This window comes from Penicillium expansum (genome assembly GCF_000769745.1).
Source record: "Penicillium expansum strain MD-8 chromosome Unknown contig192, whole genome shotgun sequence".
Classification (NCBI taxonomy): domain Eukaryota; kingdom Fungi; phylum Ascomycota; class Eurotiomycetes; order Eurotiales; family Aspergillaceae; genus Penicillium; species Penicillium expansum.
In genome coordinates, this window is record NW_015971404.1 from 386,967 (window position 1) to 399,190 (window position 12,224).

General features: G+C 50.3%; 6 protein-coding genes across 6 annotated transcripts; 3 read left to right on the top strand and 3 right to left on the bottom strand.

Moving 5' to 3' along the window:
* Positions 1–171: 171 nt before the first annotated feature.
* On the top strand, positions 172–1,810 carry PEX2_061250 (bZIP transcription factor; the record flags this gene model as incomplete). Its single annotated transcript, XM_016743396.1, has 2 exons — positions 172–637; positions 687–1,810. 2 exons carry the CDS (start codon positions 172–174, stop codon positions 1,808–1,810), a joined length of 1,590 nt encoding a protein of 529 aa, XP_016596119.1.
* Positions 1,811–2,155: 345 nt separating this feature from the next.
* On the bottom strand, positions 2,156–3,263 carry PEX2_061260 (NAD(P)-dependent oxidoreductase; the record flags this gene model as incomplete). The annotated part of the gene is made up of 4 exons (XM_016743397.1): positions 2,156–2,414; positions 2,477–2,946; positions 3,000–3,188; positions 3,246–3,263. The coding sequence occupies 4 exons, from the start codon at positions 3,261–3,263 to the stop codon at positions 2,156–2,158; spliced, it is 936 nt and encodes a 311-aa protein (XP_016596120.1).
* Positions 3,264–3,968: 705 nt separating this feature from the next.
* On the top strand, positions 3,969–5,533 carry PEX2_061270 (actin-related protein 2; the record flags this gene model as incomplete). Its single annotated transcript, XM_016743398.1, has 7 exons — positions 3,969–3,987; positions 4,049–4,095; positions 4,157–4,300; positions 4,404–4,629; positions 4,687–5,252; positions 5,313–5,390; positions 5,447–5,533. The coding sequence occupies 7 exons, from the start codon at positions 3,969–3,971 to the stop codon at positions 5,531–5,533; spliced, it is 1,167 nt and encodes a 388-aa protein (XP_016596121.1).
* A 611-nt stretch (positions 5,534–6,144) lies between these two features.
* PEX2_061280 (uncharacterized protein) lies at positions 6,145–7,098 on the bottom strand (the record flags this gene model as incomplete). Its single annotated transcript, XM_016743399.1, has 2 exons — positions 6,145–6,584; positions 6,654–7,098. 2 exons carry the CDS (start codon positions 7,096–7,098, stop codon positions 6,145–6,147), a joined length of 885 nt encoding a protein of 294 aa, XP_016596122.1.
* Positions 7,099–7,725: 627 nt separating this feature from the next.
* PEX2_061290 (serine/threonine-protein phosphatase 2A activator) lies at positions 7,726–8,985 on the top strand (the record flags this gene model as incomplete). Its single annotated transcript, XM_016743400.1, has 1 exon — positions 7,726–8,985. The coding sequence occupies one exon, from the start codon at positions 7,726–7,728 to the stop codon at positions 8,983–8,985; it is 1,260 nt and encodes a 419-aa protein (XP_016596123.1).
* A 432-nt stretch (positions 8,986–9,417) lies between these two features.
* On the bottom strand, positions 9,418–10,651 carry PEX2_061300 (Glycoside hydrolase, family 13; the record flags this gene model as incomplete). The annotated part of the gene is made up of 2 exons (XM_016743401.1): positions 9,418–10,494; positions 10,550–10,651. The coding sequence occupies 2 exons, from the start codon at positions 10,649–10,651 to the stop codon at positions 9,418–9,420; spliced, it is 1,179 nt and encodes a 392-aa protein (XP_016596124.1).
* Positions 10,652–12,224: the final 1,573 nt, after the last annotated feature.

A 12,224-nucleotide genomic window follows, 5' to 3' on the forward strand; every position in this document is an offset into this window, starting at 1 on the left:
AGTCCACTGAATCTGATAATTCCAAGTCCCGCATGAAAGTTTAAACGTTATGGACTTCAGACCGTCATGACCCACATAGCCCTCACTCATCTTGCTCCAGACGTTCCCCAACTTTTCTTCCTCATTTCCCCGACTTGAATGGCCAATTCTAATTAGCGCCTGTGCAAGGCAATGGCCACCCGCACTACAAACGCCAATGAGCATGTGGCGCCTCCTCCCGGCTTGCCTGAATGTTCGCAACCTACCCCCCTCGGCAGACCCGAAGACTCGCCAACTCCTTCTTGTGCGGCCTCGATAGACGCGGAGGGACTATTGGACAATGGCACGAAATCAGGACGCAAGCGCAAGCTAAATAGCATGTCATCAAGGGGTGTCGCCAATCTGACTCCCGATCAGTTGGCCAAAAAGCGGGCCAACGACCGCCAAGCGCAGCGCGCAATTCGAGAAAGGACCAAGGGCCACATAGAAGCTCTGGAGCAACAGGTCCGGGACCTATCGTCACAAAAACCCTACCTCGATCTTCAAGAAGCTCTACGCCAGAATGAGACGGTGCGGTCGGAGAACGCAGAGCTTCGCCAAGGGCTCAAGGCAGCAATGGACATTCTCCAACCATTGATAGCTAAGCCAGAACTATCAGGTCAGTCGATCATCCCAATAAAATACAATTCTCAAGCTGATAGAGATAGATGCATCTCCTTCTCTAGCTATACCCACACCCATCCCGCCCCCTTCGCAAACATCGCCATTACCCGACACCGATCACCTCACCCCGATTCCAGGCGATAAATTCTATGCCGAGTCTCTTGCCAGTCTCGACACCCCTTCTCCGACTCATTCTGCACCCACTTTCGGGAGTCGCCGCAACAGTACTAATGGATGCCCTCCGTCGACCTCTCTCCGTGTCGCATGGGACTCGCAACGCCATAATATCACACACGGCCTGGACCTTGGCTCCGAGGAGCGTCTAGGGTTTAATTTCCTTCTTGGCAGCTCGCATAGTGTTCCTAAGCTTGACCTGCTTCACGCCAACAGCCCAGAAAACATCCCATGCGCTCACCTGAATCCTTCGGCGCCAATATACCCACATCCCTTGACTACTACCTCTGAACCTGGGCCACCTGCATTCGCTGCTCCGATACAAAACTTACCAGCGACGTGTCCTTTAGATAACATTCTTTTGGATTTTCTCCATAGCCGACAACGCGAGGCGGCTCAAGGCATCCCTAGACAAAAATTAGCCGGGCCACCGTACCCGAGTGTCTCCTCGTTGCTCAACCCAGAGAGGAGTGTTTACTCCCATCCAGTCTCAAAGGTATTCACAGATATCCTGCGCACCTTTCCGGACCTCTCGACTCTGCCGGTGCAGGTTGCCGTGCTCTACACCATGTTTCTCCTCATGCGCTGGCAGATTTACCCCACTCAAGAGAACTATGAGCGACTCCCAGAGTGGTTAACCCCGCGTCCAACACAAATTCTCCATCCACACCCTGCTTGGATGGATTACGTTCCCTGGCCGGCAATGCGTGATAGGATCATTACAAATTATCAGAACTACCCGTTTGAGAACTGGTTCATTCCATTTACAACTGGGATGAGGGTCAATTGGCCGTATGAAGATACGGACTGTTTGCTGTCAGCCGGCGACTCGGACGAGCTAGTAATCAACCCGGTCTTCGAACGGCATATGAGAAATTTGTCCAATTGGTCATTGGGGACCTCCTTTGCGGAGACTTATCCCTGTTTGGCAGACACCGCTCGAATCAAGTCGACAACACAGCACAACACCCCAGGCGGGCCAGATCCACCATGAGAGGCTATAAACCCACTGAAGCGGCTTCATTCCAACCATTGTCCCACCTCTACCAAGTTGATCTTGGTTAATGTTTTCTTTTTTTTTCTTTTCAATTCCGCGACCGATTTTGGCGAAGAGGAAATCCTGGTTTTTAGCAAGTCAAGTTGTCTAACTTTTTTAATTGGGTGTATGATTTTTCCTGGGAGTCCCAATACAAGGGTAGAAGCATGGCATGACACTTGGTTATATATGTGTAGCCAATATATGATGTTTGGAGGTATCATTTCGGTCTGGACATTGGAACAAATATGAATCTTCATATCAATAATGACTCTGTATCTTACGAGATCCATGATTTTGACTTTATTCTTTTCTGCTCTTCTCATTCCAAAACTCCAGACCAGCCTTCTGGCGCAGAGTCCCGTACATGGCACTGCTGTCCAGACACTCTCCGCCATATTCTCTCGCGGCCTCCATGTTAGCCCGAGCAATCTCAAGGCCAGGAAGCTCAACACCCTGCTCCTGAGCCATCGACATAGCATGTCTAGCATCCTTAATAGCAAGAGAAACCCCAAAGCCAGGACGGGAGTCCAGGGGTGGCGCATAAGCCCCCGTAGTCAATCTGGACACAAAGATAAGTATGAAGAGCCACGATGCCAGGCCCGAAACAACATTGTAGCATACCTCTTAGAATACCCTCCAGCAACAGGACCAAAAGCCTCACTGATGAGCTCCTCCATAGGACCAGTTCCAAGCCCGGTCTTCTCAGCAAAGACCTGAGCCTCACCAACAGCCTCCATCATATTAACAGTAACAATGTTACCCGCAATTTTTAGAAGCGAGGACTTTGTAGCATCCTCGCCGCAATCAATCACGCGCCGACCCATCACGTCTTGGATCAGAGGTTTGACGGCCTCAGTCGCACTCTTGGGACCACCAATGGCAAAAACAAGCTTGCCATCCACGGCGATTGGGTTCCCGCCGAAGACCGGCGCTGCGATGTACGATGCATCCTTAATTTTCAGCTGCGCTACAGCGGATCTTACAGTGTCGGGATGCACTGTGGAGCAGTCGACAAAGATCTTGTCCTTCAGTGACTGGCCTGAGCCCATGGCGGTGGATAGTAGGCTTTGCAGCACTGCGTCATTTGAGACCTGGGAGAGACTTTAGTTGCGTTGCTATGTATTTATCTGTGGGATCGCCTTACCATGGTGAAAATAATTTCACATTGAGATACGAGCTTCTCGAAATTGGGTTCTGGGATTGCTCCTAGCGCTGGTAGGGGTGATCCGCGCGACATCGTGCGGTTCGAGTAGATTAGGTTCAAGGCCTTCTTCGTGGCTAGGTGGCGCTGCAAGTTGGAGGCCATTGCTAGGCCCATGGACCCGAGTCCATACTGTGTGTATGATTAGTTCTTTTGTTCGAACCTGTAGATGCTCTAGGGGTTACTGACCCAGCCAATTTGTGGCATTGTTGCTCGCTGTTTTTCTAGGGTGCTGATTGAAATGGGCGACTAAGTCTAGACAACAGGGAGAAGAAAATTTGGCAATCGGAGTCTACTTGAGCAGGGCAATGCTATCTTTGTATGAGTCCAGGGACGATAGGAAACGGTGGAGCGCGTGTTTCCCGAGGACATCGGACTCGGCCGACAGGAGGCTCTTCAACACTATCAACGGGATTTACTTGTCTGCAGGTTAGACTAGGCTAGACTTTATCACTGTGGTGATATATTGTTCATCGCTTTACGCATATTTCTATGCTTGGTGTATGTCCTTGAGTCAAGTCCACGTGTATACCCCTTAATGTGAGGCGTTCCATCTGTACTATAGCTTGCGCATATATTGATTCCAACATCATCCCACTACTTTGTAGGACCTCAAAATCATTCTTTACGCCCTAATCCATCATCTCTAAGCTTGTCTGGCCCAAGAATGCGGTGATGCGGTCACATACCGTCATGGCTGCAGCTCGCCCCCCAACTGTGGGGTGAATATCAGGTACGGTACGGTCACGTAAGTTATGATGCTCCGTCCGTCGTGGGCTCGACTTCAAACATCCCCAACACCTCCGCTCTCCCCTGAACCCTCCTAGTTCCGCTCATCTTGGGAGTTTCCAAATAAAATCTCAGTCTCGGACGGCCCATACTCCCAACCGTCGAATCCCCAATTCCTCCAAGATGGCGGAAATGCCCATTGGTACACACCGATTCCCCCAGGCTACCGTGTCCCAGCTCCAAGCTAACAAGCTACTCCGCAGTCCTCGACGGAGGAACCGGTTTCCTCAAGGTCGGCTATGCCGCCCAGGTATGTCGCACGACAATTACAGTCCGTCTTTGCTCTTCTCTAATTTATATTCCCTCGCCAGAACTTCCCAGAGCACCAGTTTCCCTCCATAGTGGGGCGGCCCATCTTGCGAACGGAGGAGCAGGGCGGCGACATCGTCGTCAAGGATATCATGTGCGGTGATGAAGCCGCCGCTGCCCGATCAATGCTCCAGATCAGCTATCCTGTATGTTTCTGTCGGGGATTCTTGTCCTCGCCTGGTTATTCTACCCCGCCCTCTCCGCAAACCAGGCGAGCGTATTGTCAATGCCTAACCTGTGCTACTGTAGATGGAGAATGGAATTGTCAAGAAATGGGACGACATGCAACATCTATGGAACTACACCTTTTACGAGAAGATGAAGATCGACCCCACGGATCGCAAGATTCTCCTCACGGAGCCGCCGATGAACCCGCTCAAGAACCGCGAGCAGATGGCCGAGGTGATGCTGGAAGGATACGGGTTCGGTGGTGTCTATGTGGCGATCCAGGCGGTGCTGGCACTGTATGCCCAGGGTATGTGATACAAGACAAAAGCGTGAGTTCGAGGTCAATGCTGATGTCATCTTATAGGTCTGAGCAGCGGCGTGGTTGTGGATTCCGGTGACGGTGTGACACACATTATCCCCGTGTACGAGTCGACCGTACTCAACCACCACATTCGCCGCCTGGACGTTGCCGGTCGGGATGTGACTCGCAACCTGATTGCCCTCCTTCTGCGCCGTGGCTATGCGCTGAACCGAACCGCCGATTTCGAGACCGTGCGCCAGATCAAGGAGAAGCTCGCTTACGTCTCCTACGACCTCGAGTTGGACAAAAAGCTTTCTGAAGATACCACCGTTCTCGTCGAATCGTACACCCTGCCTGACGGCCGTGTCATTCGCGTCGGCAGCGAGCGCTTCGAGGCTCCCGAGTGCCTTTTCCAGCCACACTTGGTTGACGTTGACCAGCCTGGTATGGCTGAAATGCTCTTCAACTGTATCCAGGGTGCCGATGTCGATGTTCGCTCCAGTCTATACAAGGCCATCGTGCTCAGCGGTGGTAGCAGCATGTACCCCGGTTTGCCCTCTCGTTTGGAGAAGGAGTTGAAGCAGCTCTGGCTCACCCGCGTACTGGGCGGTGACCCAGAGCGCCTGAACGTACGTCGCAGAAACCCAGACAAAGAATATCAGCATAACTTGGCTAACACCTTTTTCCAGAAATTCAAGGTCCGCATCGAAGATCCCCCTCGCCGGAGACACATGGTGTTCCTGGGTGGTGCCGTTCTCGCCAACTTGGTTAGTCTCGTTCTTTTTCATTGGGCTCCGGCCGTTGCTAACACCATTTTCCTCAGATCGCCGATAAGGACGACATGTGGGTGAGCAAGCAGGAGTGGCAGGAACAGGGTGCACGCGCCCTGGACAAGCTCGGCCCGCGATAAACGAATTGTATCTAGGCGGTTCTCGGTCTGCTCCTTTTTTTTCTCTGATTTCCTGCTTCGCATTGTTTGCAAGCCATGTTGCCCGGGTCCTTTTTCCCTATCCTCTTTTTCCTGCCTCCACCTTTCCCCTATCATTGTCGATATACTCCCGTCCATCTTGTAGTTTCCCCTGTCTCTGCGCCTGCTTCCTACATTGTGCCTAGACTGGTCTGGCGTGAGTAGATTCGGGGCGTTCATGACAGAAAAGAACGAAATATTTCTATCGGCTTTTTGTTGTATGCCAGCTTTGTAGGTAGATATTATCTACGGAGTACGTATGAACTACCTAGAAATGGTATGAACTCATGATCATGATTGCATACAATCTATCGTCAACATAAGTATACCGAGACACAAACGCATACCCATATGTACGTGCTCCTCTTCTCTCTTATCAAAAATAGACACCCACATTCCTGGGCACAGACACATGTATAAACTCAAAAAACCCGAAAATGCAAATGCTGCACGCAAAACGCAACAAAACAAACGAGGATTAACACAACAAAAGGAGTAATGTAAACAGTTCGAAAGAGAGAAAATGAACAACCAGTCAGCAACCAATCCCCAAACTAAGTCTCAACAGCCCCCGGCGAAACCGCCAAGATAACCGCAAGAGTAGCAATAATCAGTGAAGCAGCCGCAAAGGCTGTAAGTGTCACACTGCCCCGACTGGCAGGGAACTTCCCACGAATAATCCAATACTGGCTCTGGAAGTAGCGGTGGAAGCCAACAAGGAGGATGAGGATCGAGACGCCGATAAAAGTAGAGCCGAGGGGTTTGCCCACGCTACGAAGACGGGAGGATGTAGAGGAGACGTGGAACGTGGTTGAATCGTAACCAGACGAGGCGAGGTGTGGTGGGAGGATGCCTGAGGGTGAGCCAGATGCTGGGTCGAAGAAATTGGCGTGCGTGTTTGTGGAGGCGCTGTTCAGGCGGAAGAGTTGTGTTACGGCGATGCCGATTGAGGCGAAGGCCAGGGAGGTGCGCATCCAGGCTAGGAAGGTTCGTTCTAGGGAAAAAGGCGAGTGTTAGAGGGGGTCTATGTTGGCTTTTGAAAGGTAGGCTCTGCATATCGTACCCAATGCGAGGTGATCGCGGGCCACACTGCCTTTGTTCTCTAGCTCGAGGCTACCGTATCGATCTGCGAATTGACTATACCAGGATTGCTGGGGCTCGGAAGGCGAGTCTTGGTTCGCTGGTTGGCCACCATTGTCACGGTTCGCGTTGTTTAATTGGAGGTCTTTGAGCTGGGAGGCGGCTGTTTGCTCTGTGGACTGATAGTTGCGCCCCGCGGGACCGGGTGGGTTGATTGGCGTGAACTCGGTGGATTGGGATGAGGTCTGAACTTGGTTCTGGCTACGCACATGGTTCCGGGACGAGGAGCTTGAGTGGGACCGGGTGCTGCCGAAGGAAGATGACAGGGCTGAATCTGTAGGCGAGCGTGGCGATGAGTGGTTGTTTTTGGCTCCTCCGGAGGTACTGGGACCTGTCAGAGGCGGCGCCGATGAGTCGAATGTATTCATTATGGCGTGCTCGTCTGCTGATCTCTCACAGGAGAATATTGTCCAATACGAGGTCGCCAGGGACCAAGTTTATGCAGGGTTAAAGTGCCAGGGTCTTCTATGTCAACAGAGGACGAAAAGTAGCTGTTCGAGACAAGATGTTCACAGTGGTGGGAAAAAATAGCTGTGTCTGGTATGTTAAAGCCTTGCTATCTGCATTTCCTTTGTCTGCTCCTCTTTTTAGGGTGCTGTGGCCATCATGTGGCACATAATGTGACCGCGTGCAAAAGCGTGAAACGATGCGATGATCTCCGGGTCACCTGACCAATCCGGGGAAGCGATCACATGCTCCACTCTAACCCACTTGGGCGAACCCTGCTTCGATCCGAGCCCCTGGAGGTGTGTCAGTGCGACTTACAAAGCTTGACATGTTGATATAGATATCGAATGTAGATCCCTAATTCTAGTCTAGTATCTACGTTGATTTTCACATATGATTTGACAACCCAACACCTTATTGTCTTCTCCCATCTAGCAAATTGCGTCATATTCTGTTTAAGGCAGGCGGTCAGTCCTGCTCTATACACTTTATCGACTTATCGACTTATCCGACTTATCGATTTCCTTTCCCCTCACTCAACCAACGGAATGGCATCACAAGCATCATTACCATCTCCTACGGGGAAGGTCGATCTCTCCAAAAAGCTCTCCGAGTTGCGATCAAACACCCGCAGGGCAAATCCCAATTCCCGAGACCTCACTCCAACAACCCCTCCTCTCCCTTCGCCGCCAGACCTCTCAGCCCACCAGTACCGGCAACCAATCCGCCGCATCATATCCCCTAAAGACCATGAACTCTTCCTCTCATCGCCAACCTACAAGCTTGTCCTCGCCTTCGTCTTCGGGCTAACCGATTCGGTGCGGGGGCATTCTATCACCGACCTCCAGAAAAAGCCTCAGTCCGAATCCATCTCCAAGGTCCTCTCAGTCATTACTCAGATACGCTCCCTCCTAGCCAAAAACCCGCCAATCGACCAGGGTGGATCCAGATTTGGAAATCCTGCCTTCCGAGCATTGTGCGACGATGTAAGTGCCCAAAGCGCATCATGGCACACGAACATTCTCGGGCTGAAAGACACTGGTGCCACCGAAGAAGCCTCAACATATCTAATCAACTGCCTGGGCTCACGGGAGCGCATTGACTACGGCTCCGGCCACGAACTCAACTTCATGATGTGGCTGCTATGCCTGTATCAGCTTGGTCTTCTCCCCGCCAGCGACTTCCCCGCGGTCGTGATCAAGGTCTACGTTGAGTACATGCATCTCATGCGAGAGATCCAGTCAGCTTACTACCTTGAGCCTGCTGGATCACACGGTGTCTGGGGTTTGGATGACTACCATTTCCTGCCGTTCTTGTTCGGGGCTAGTCAGCTTGTCGGGCACCCGTATATTACTCCCTTGGGTATTCACAACACGGCTACTTTGGACGAGGAGGGTGACAACTATCTCTATCTGGATCAGGTCCGGTGGGTCGAAAGTGTCAAGACTGTGAAGGGACTGCGTTGGCATAGCCCTATGCTGGACGATATCTCTGGTTCTAAGAATTGGACCAAGGTTGAGAGCGGCATGAAAAAGATGTTTGTTAAGGAAGTTCTGGGAAAACTTCCTATCATGCAACATTTCTTATTCGGAAGTCTTCTGCCTGCTGCTGAAGGCATGACTGATCCTTCCGAGGGAGGTGCTGAGCATGCCGGTCATGACCATGCCCATGGACACGACCATCCTCATGAGAGCGCAGACTGGTTCGGTGATTGCTGCGGCATCAAGGTACCCAGCACTGTGGCTGCGGGCGCTGAGATGCGTAAGCGTATGGGCGGATCGAATTTGCGCCCAATTCCTTTCGATTAAGTCCGCAGGTGGGAATCTGGAATATGTCAACAAAATAATGAATCAACATGACTAGCATATTAGAAAATGGCAAAACCATTACTCTCCCTATGCTTCTTATTATTCCAGTAATTTGTTTCTACTTCGACTTCTTACTGCGTTAGTGTAGTGTATAGAGGCATCCTCGGTATACAATAGCTCTTTGACAGTCACGAAGTCAATATCATATCGTCAGGTAGAGCCGAATTGATCAGCCCAGGGGAGCCTTGAGAAAACGGATCTCGACGCAAGTACTCTGTATAATATGGTGCTTCTAATCTACGCATGCTTCGGGAAAAAATATAACTTGTATATCGATGCTTATCCTTTAATGCCGCTATGTACATATTCAACACAGCAGACTACCAAACTACCTAATCGTTCTTTCCACAGTGTTTCGACCCCAGAAATGCTCTACCGCCAGGTTGTATTTGCAGTTCCGATAGTTCCAGAGCAACCTGTTGGGACAGTATAGCTCCGGTTAGGATCACTTTCCCAGGTAATGCTACCGTCCGAGCCCTTCTTGAAGAACTTGTACTCAAAGGTGGTACCAGCGGGTAGACTAATACTGGCAGTCCACAATGGGTTAGACGATGTGTATGAGCCTGCAGATAGAGCGATCGCCGACGAGGTAGACCAAGAGCCCAACTGGCTGATTGACCCGGTGACGAAGATATTCTGACCATATGACGTGGTAACCAGCTCGCTAAAAGTTACCGAGACGCTGGTGGCAGGAGTAGCACATGCTGTAGTAGTTGCTGTCGAGGTCGTGGCGGTGCCAGTCTTGCTCGTGGTCAAAGTTGTAGCGCTGGCAGTCGAAGTCGATCCTCCCCCGGTACCCCCAACGGCGATATCGGCACAGTGAAGATAAACTTGACCCGTCTGGAACGAGTTCCACCGGAACCGCAGCAGAGTGTGGGCCGAGTCATAGTCTGGGATCTTGATTTTCTTCGTAACAGTGTAACCACCGGCAATGGTTGTCTTGCAGGAGTTTAATGGGGCGTTATCTACGCCCTGACAAGCGCGTCGGCTGTCAGCGTTGAATGCATTGCAGGTGAACCAGTCATTGCGCCAGCATGGCTGATCAGAGGTGCAGTCAGGATTGTAGCCACAGGTCTGTCCAGAAACGTCTGTACATTTCAATTCACCCTCCAGGAAACAATCTTCGGCAGCTTGTTTCTCTGCATTGGTCGGAAGGTAGTTGGGATCGAGGAACAAGTCGACTAGAGTCTGATTCTGGCAGAGACCGTAGGTAAACATGCCACCGTGGTCGCCATTGGCATCGACACACCATTGCACGTCCACGATTTGGTTTGCAGTATATGTGGCGACCACAGAGTTGCCCCAGTGAGCGCTGGGCTGGTTATAGTCAACACTGACTCGAGCATTGTAACCACATGGTCCGCTTCGGCCAACTTGGGGCTTTTCGAGGTCTGGCCAAGGAGAGACTGGTTCAAGAATGGAACATTCAGGGCAGGTATCAATGCCAGCCTAGTAAGGTCAGTATGATGTATCACCTCCATGAATTCATCATCTGGGATCATACCTCAAATCCAAGCCTAGTACGACTTGAGGGAATGGTCAGGTATCCATGAGCATTGACTGAGGATAATAGACCTGCCAGAGTCAGAATAGAGGATGCCTTCATCTTGGGTGTACTTTCTCAAAGATCCAGAGACTAGATATAAGCTGCTCGGCTTTCGAAATCGAGCGGAACATCGCCCTTTTATATGTGTATTTCCCATGATTTCTCTTCAATATCAACCATGCATGTCAGATTCCTGCAATTCCGAGATTGCCGTCGGCTTCAGAGTCTGAGTATGTATGGGTATTGTCTTGGCAGGTCAGTATATATCTTCACAGTCGTATCTCCGTATGTGACGTGAAGTCCGATAATTGTCCGACAGCCGCTAGGGTAAAGAGATGCAAGCGTAGAATTTTTAGTCGAATTCCTTCAAGCCTCGACAAGAAAAACCGATAAATCCCCGATTCCCTCTTATATACTAGTTGGGCACTGGGCATAGTTAGGCGATAGCAGATGGCAGCGTTCATCATTCCTATCTTTTCAGGGCATTCGCGTCTTATTTATTGGAGTCATCAAAAATTGTACTTGGATAAATCGAATGACCTGGACCAAACTGGCAATCTCCGAGTATGGCTGCTCGTTTAACTTATCTCAAGGCCCCAGCATTTCTAAGGTACCATGCATGCCCCACGTCCTACTTCGCCGCCACAATATATTATGATTCTTCATCACTGTGTTGCCCTCCAACCGAGGGGCGCCCTATTGAGCCACCGGCGTTAACATGTGCCACATGTACCCTAACAGAAGTAAGGCGTGCCGAACGTCATCTAGATTACCCCGTAATCCATGTATTCAATCTTGGTTTCCAACAGATTCCCCTAAATCATCAACGGGGGATCAGTGTGCCTAAGCCCAGACCGGATATTACTCAGTGAGCCTGACTCTGGGCTCCCTCCAAAAGAGGCGGCAGCTCAGTACATAGGAAATAAAGTAGCCACATAGAGATATCTATACACTCTGTGACTTCTAAGTCTTCCGTTTCCGTTTTAGTGCTCGGGCCCTGCCGCTATTTGCTCACCGAGTAAGATATAAGAGGCCGACTGCTAAAGAGACTATTTTGATAAAATGCAGCACCCTATCATTTCCACGTGAAACGCGGCCTAAATCAGAATGACTATCTAATTGTAGAATTGTGCATTATTTGAAACGCAGGACAAATGCCGGTGAGTCTACATTGCAGTGTCCTTAATCTATCAGATTCTTACTACGTAGTATAATCCTAGGAATGATTAGCTATAGACATGTATTTTTTCTCACTAGCCTCCCATAAAGTGATACTTCCAAAATATCCTAGCAAATACTCCTCTTTGGCCCCAAGGCATTTTTGAAATACGAGGAGACCGACTTCTCCTTTTTGTTATAAGTGCCTTTCTGTTTCTACAGAGTCTACCCGAATTTGTTCACATCTTTTTTTTTTTTAATTGCTTGAATACTTTGGTGGTTAAAAAAGAACCACCGATTTGAATCGTTTCTGGACATGACTCGGTCTTGGAGCTTTGATCTTCCTCGCTTCGTGAGATCGCCGCCGTGAATGCGAATCCGTTAAGAGCAACCGGAAGAACGAACGAAAATAGGGAATACAATGTTAGAATTGGCCTATGCTAGATAGATTATCTAGTTTCATGCTCAGAGAGTC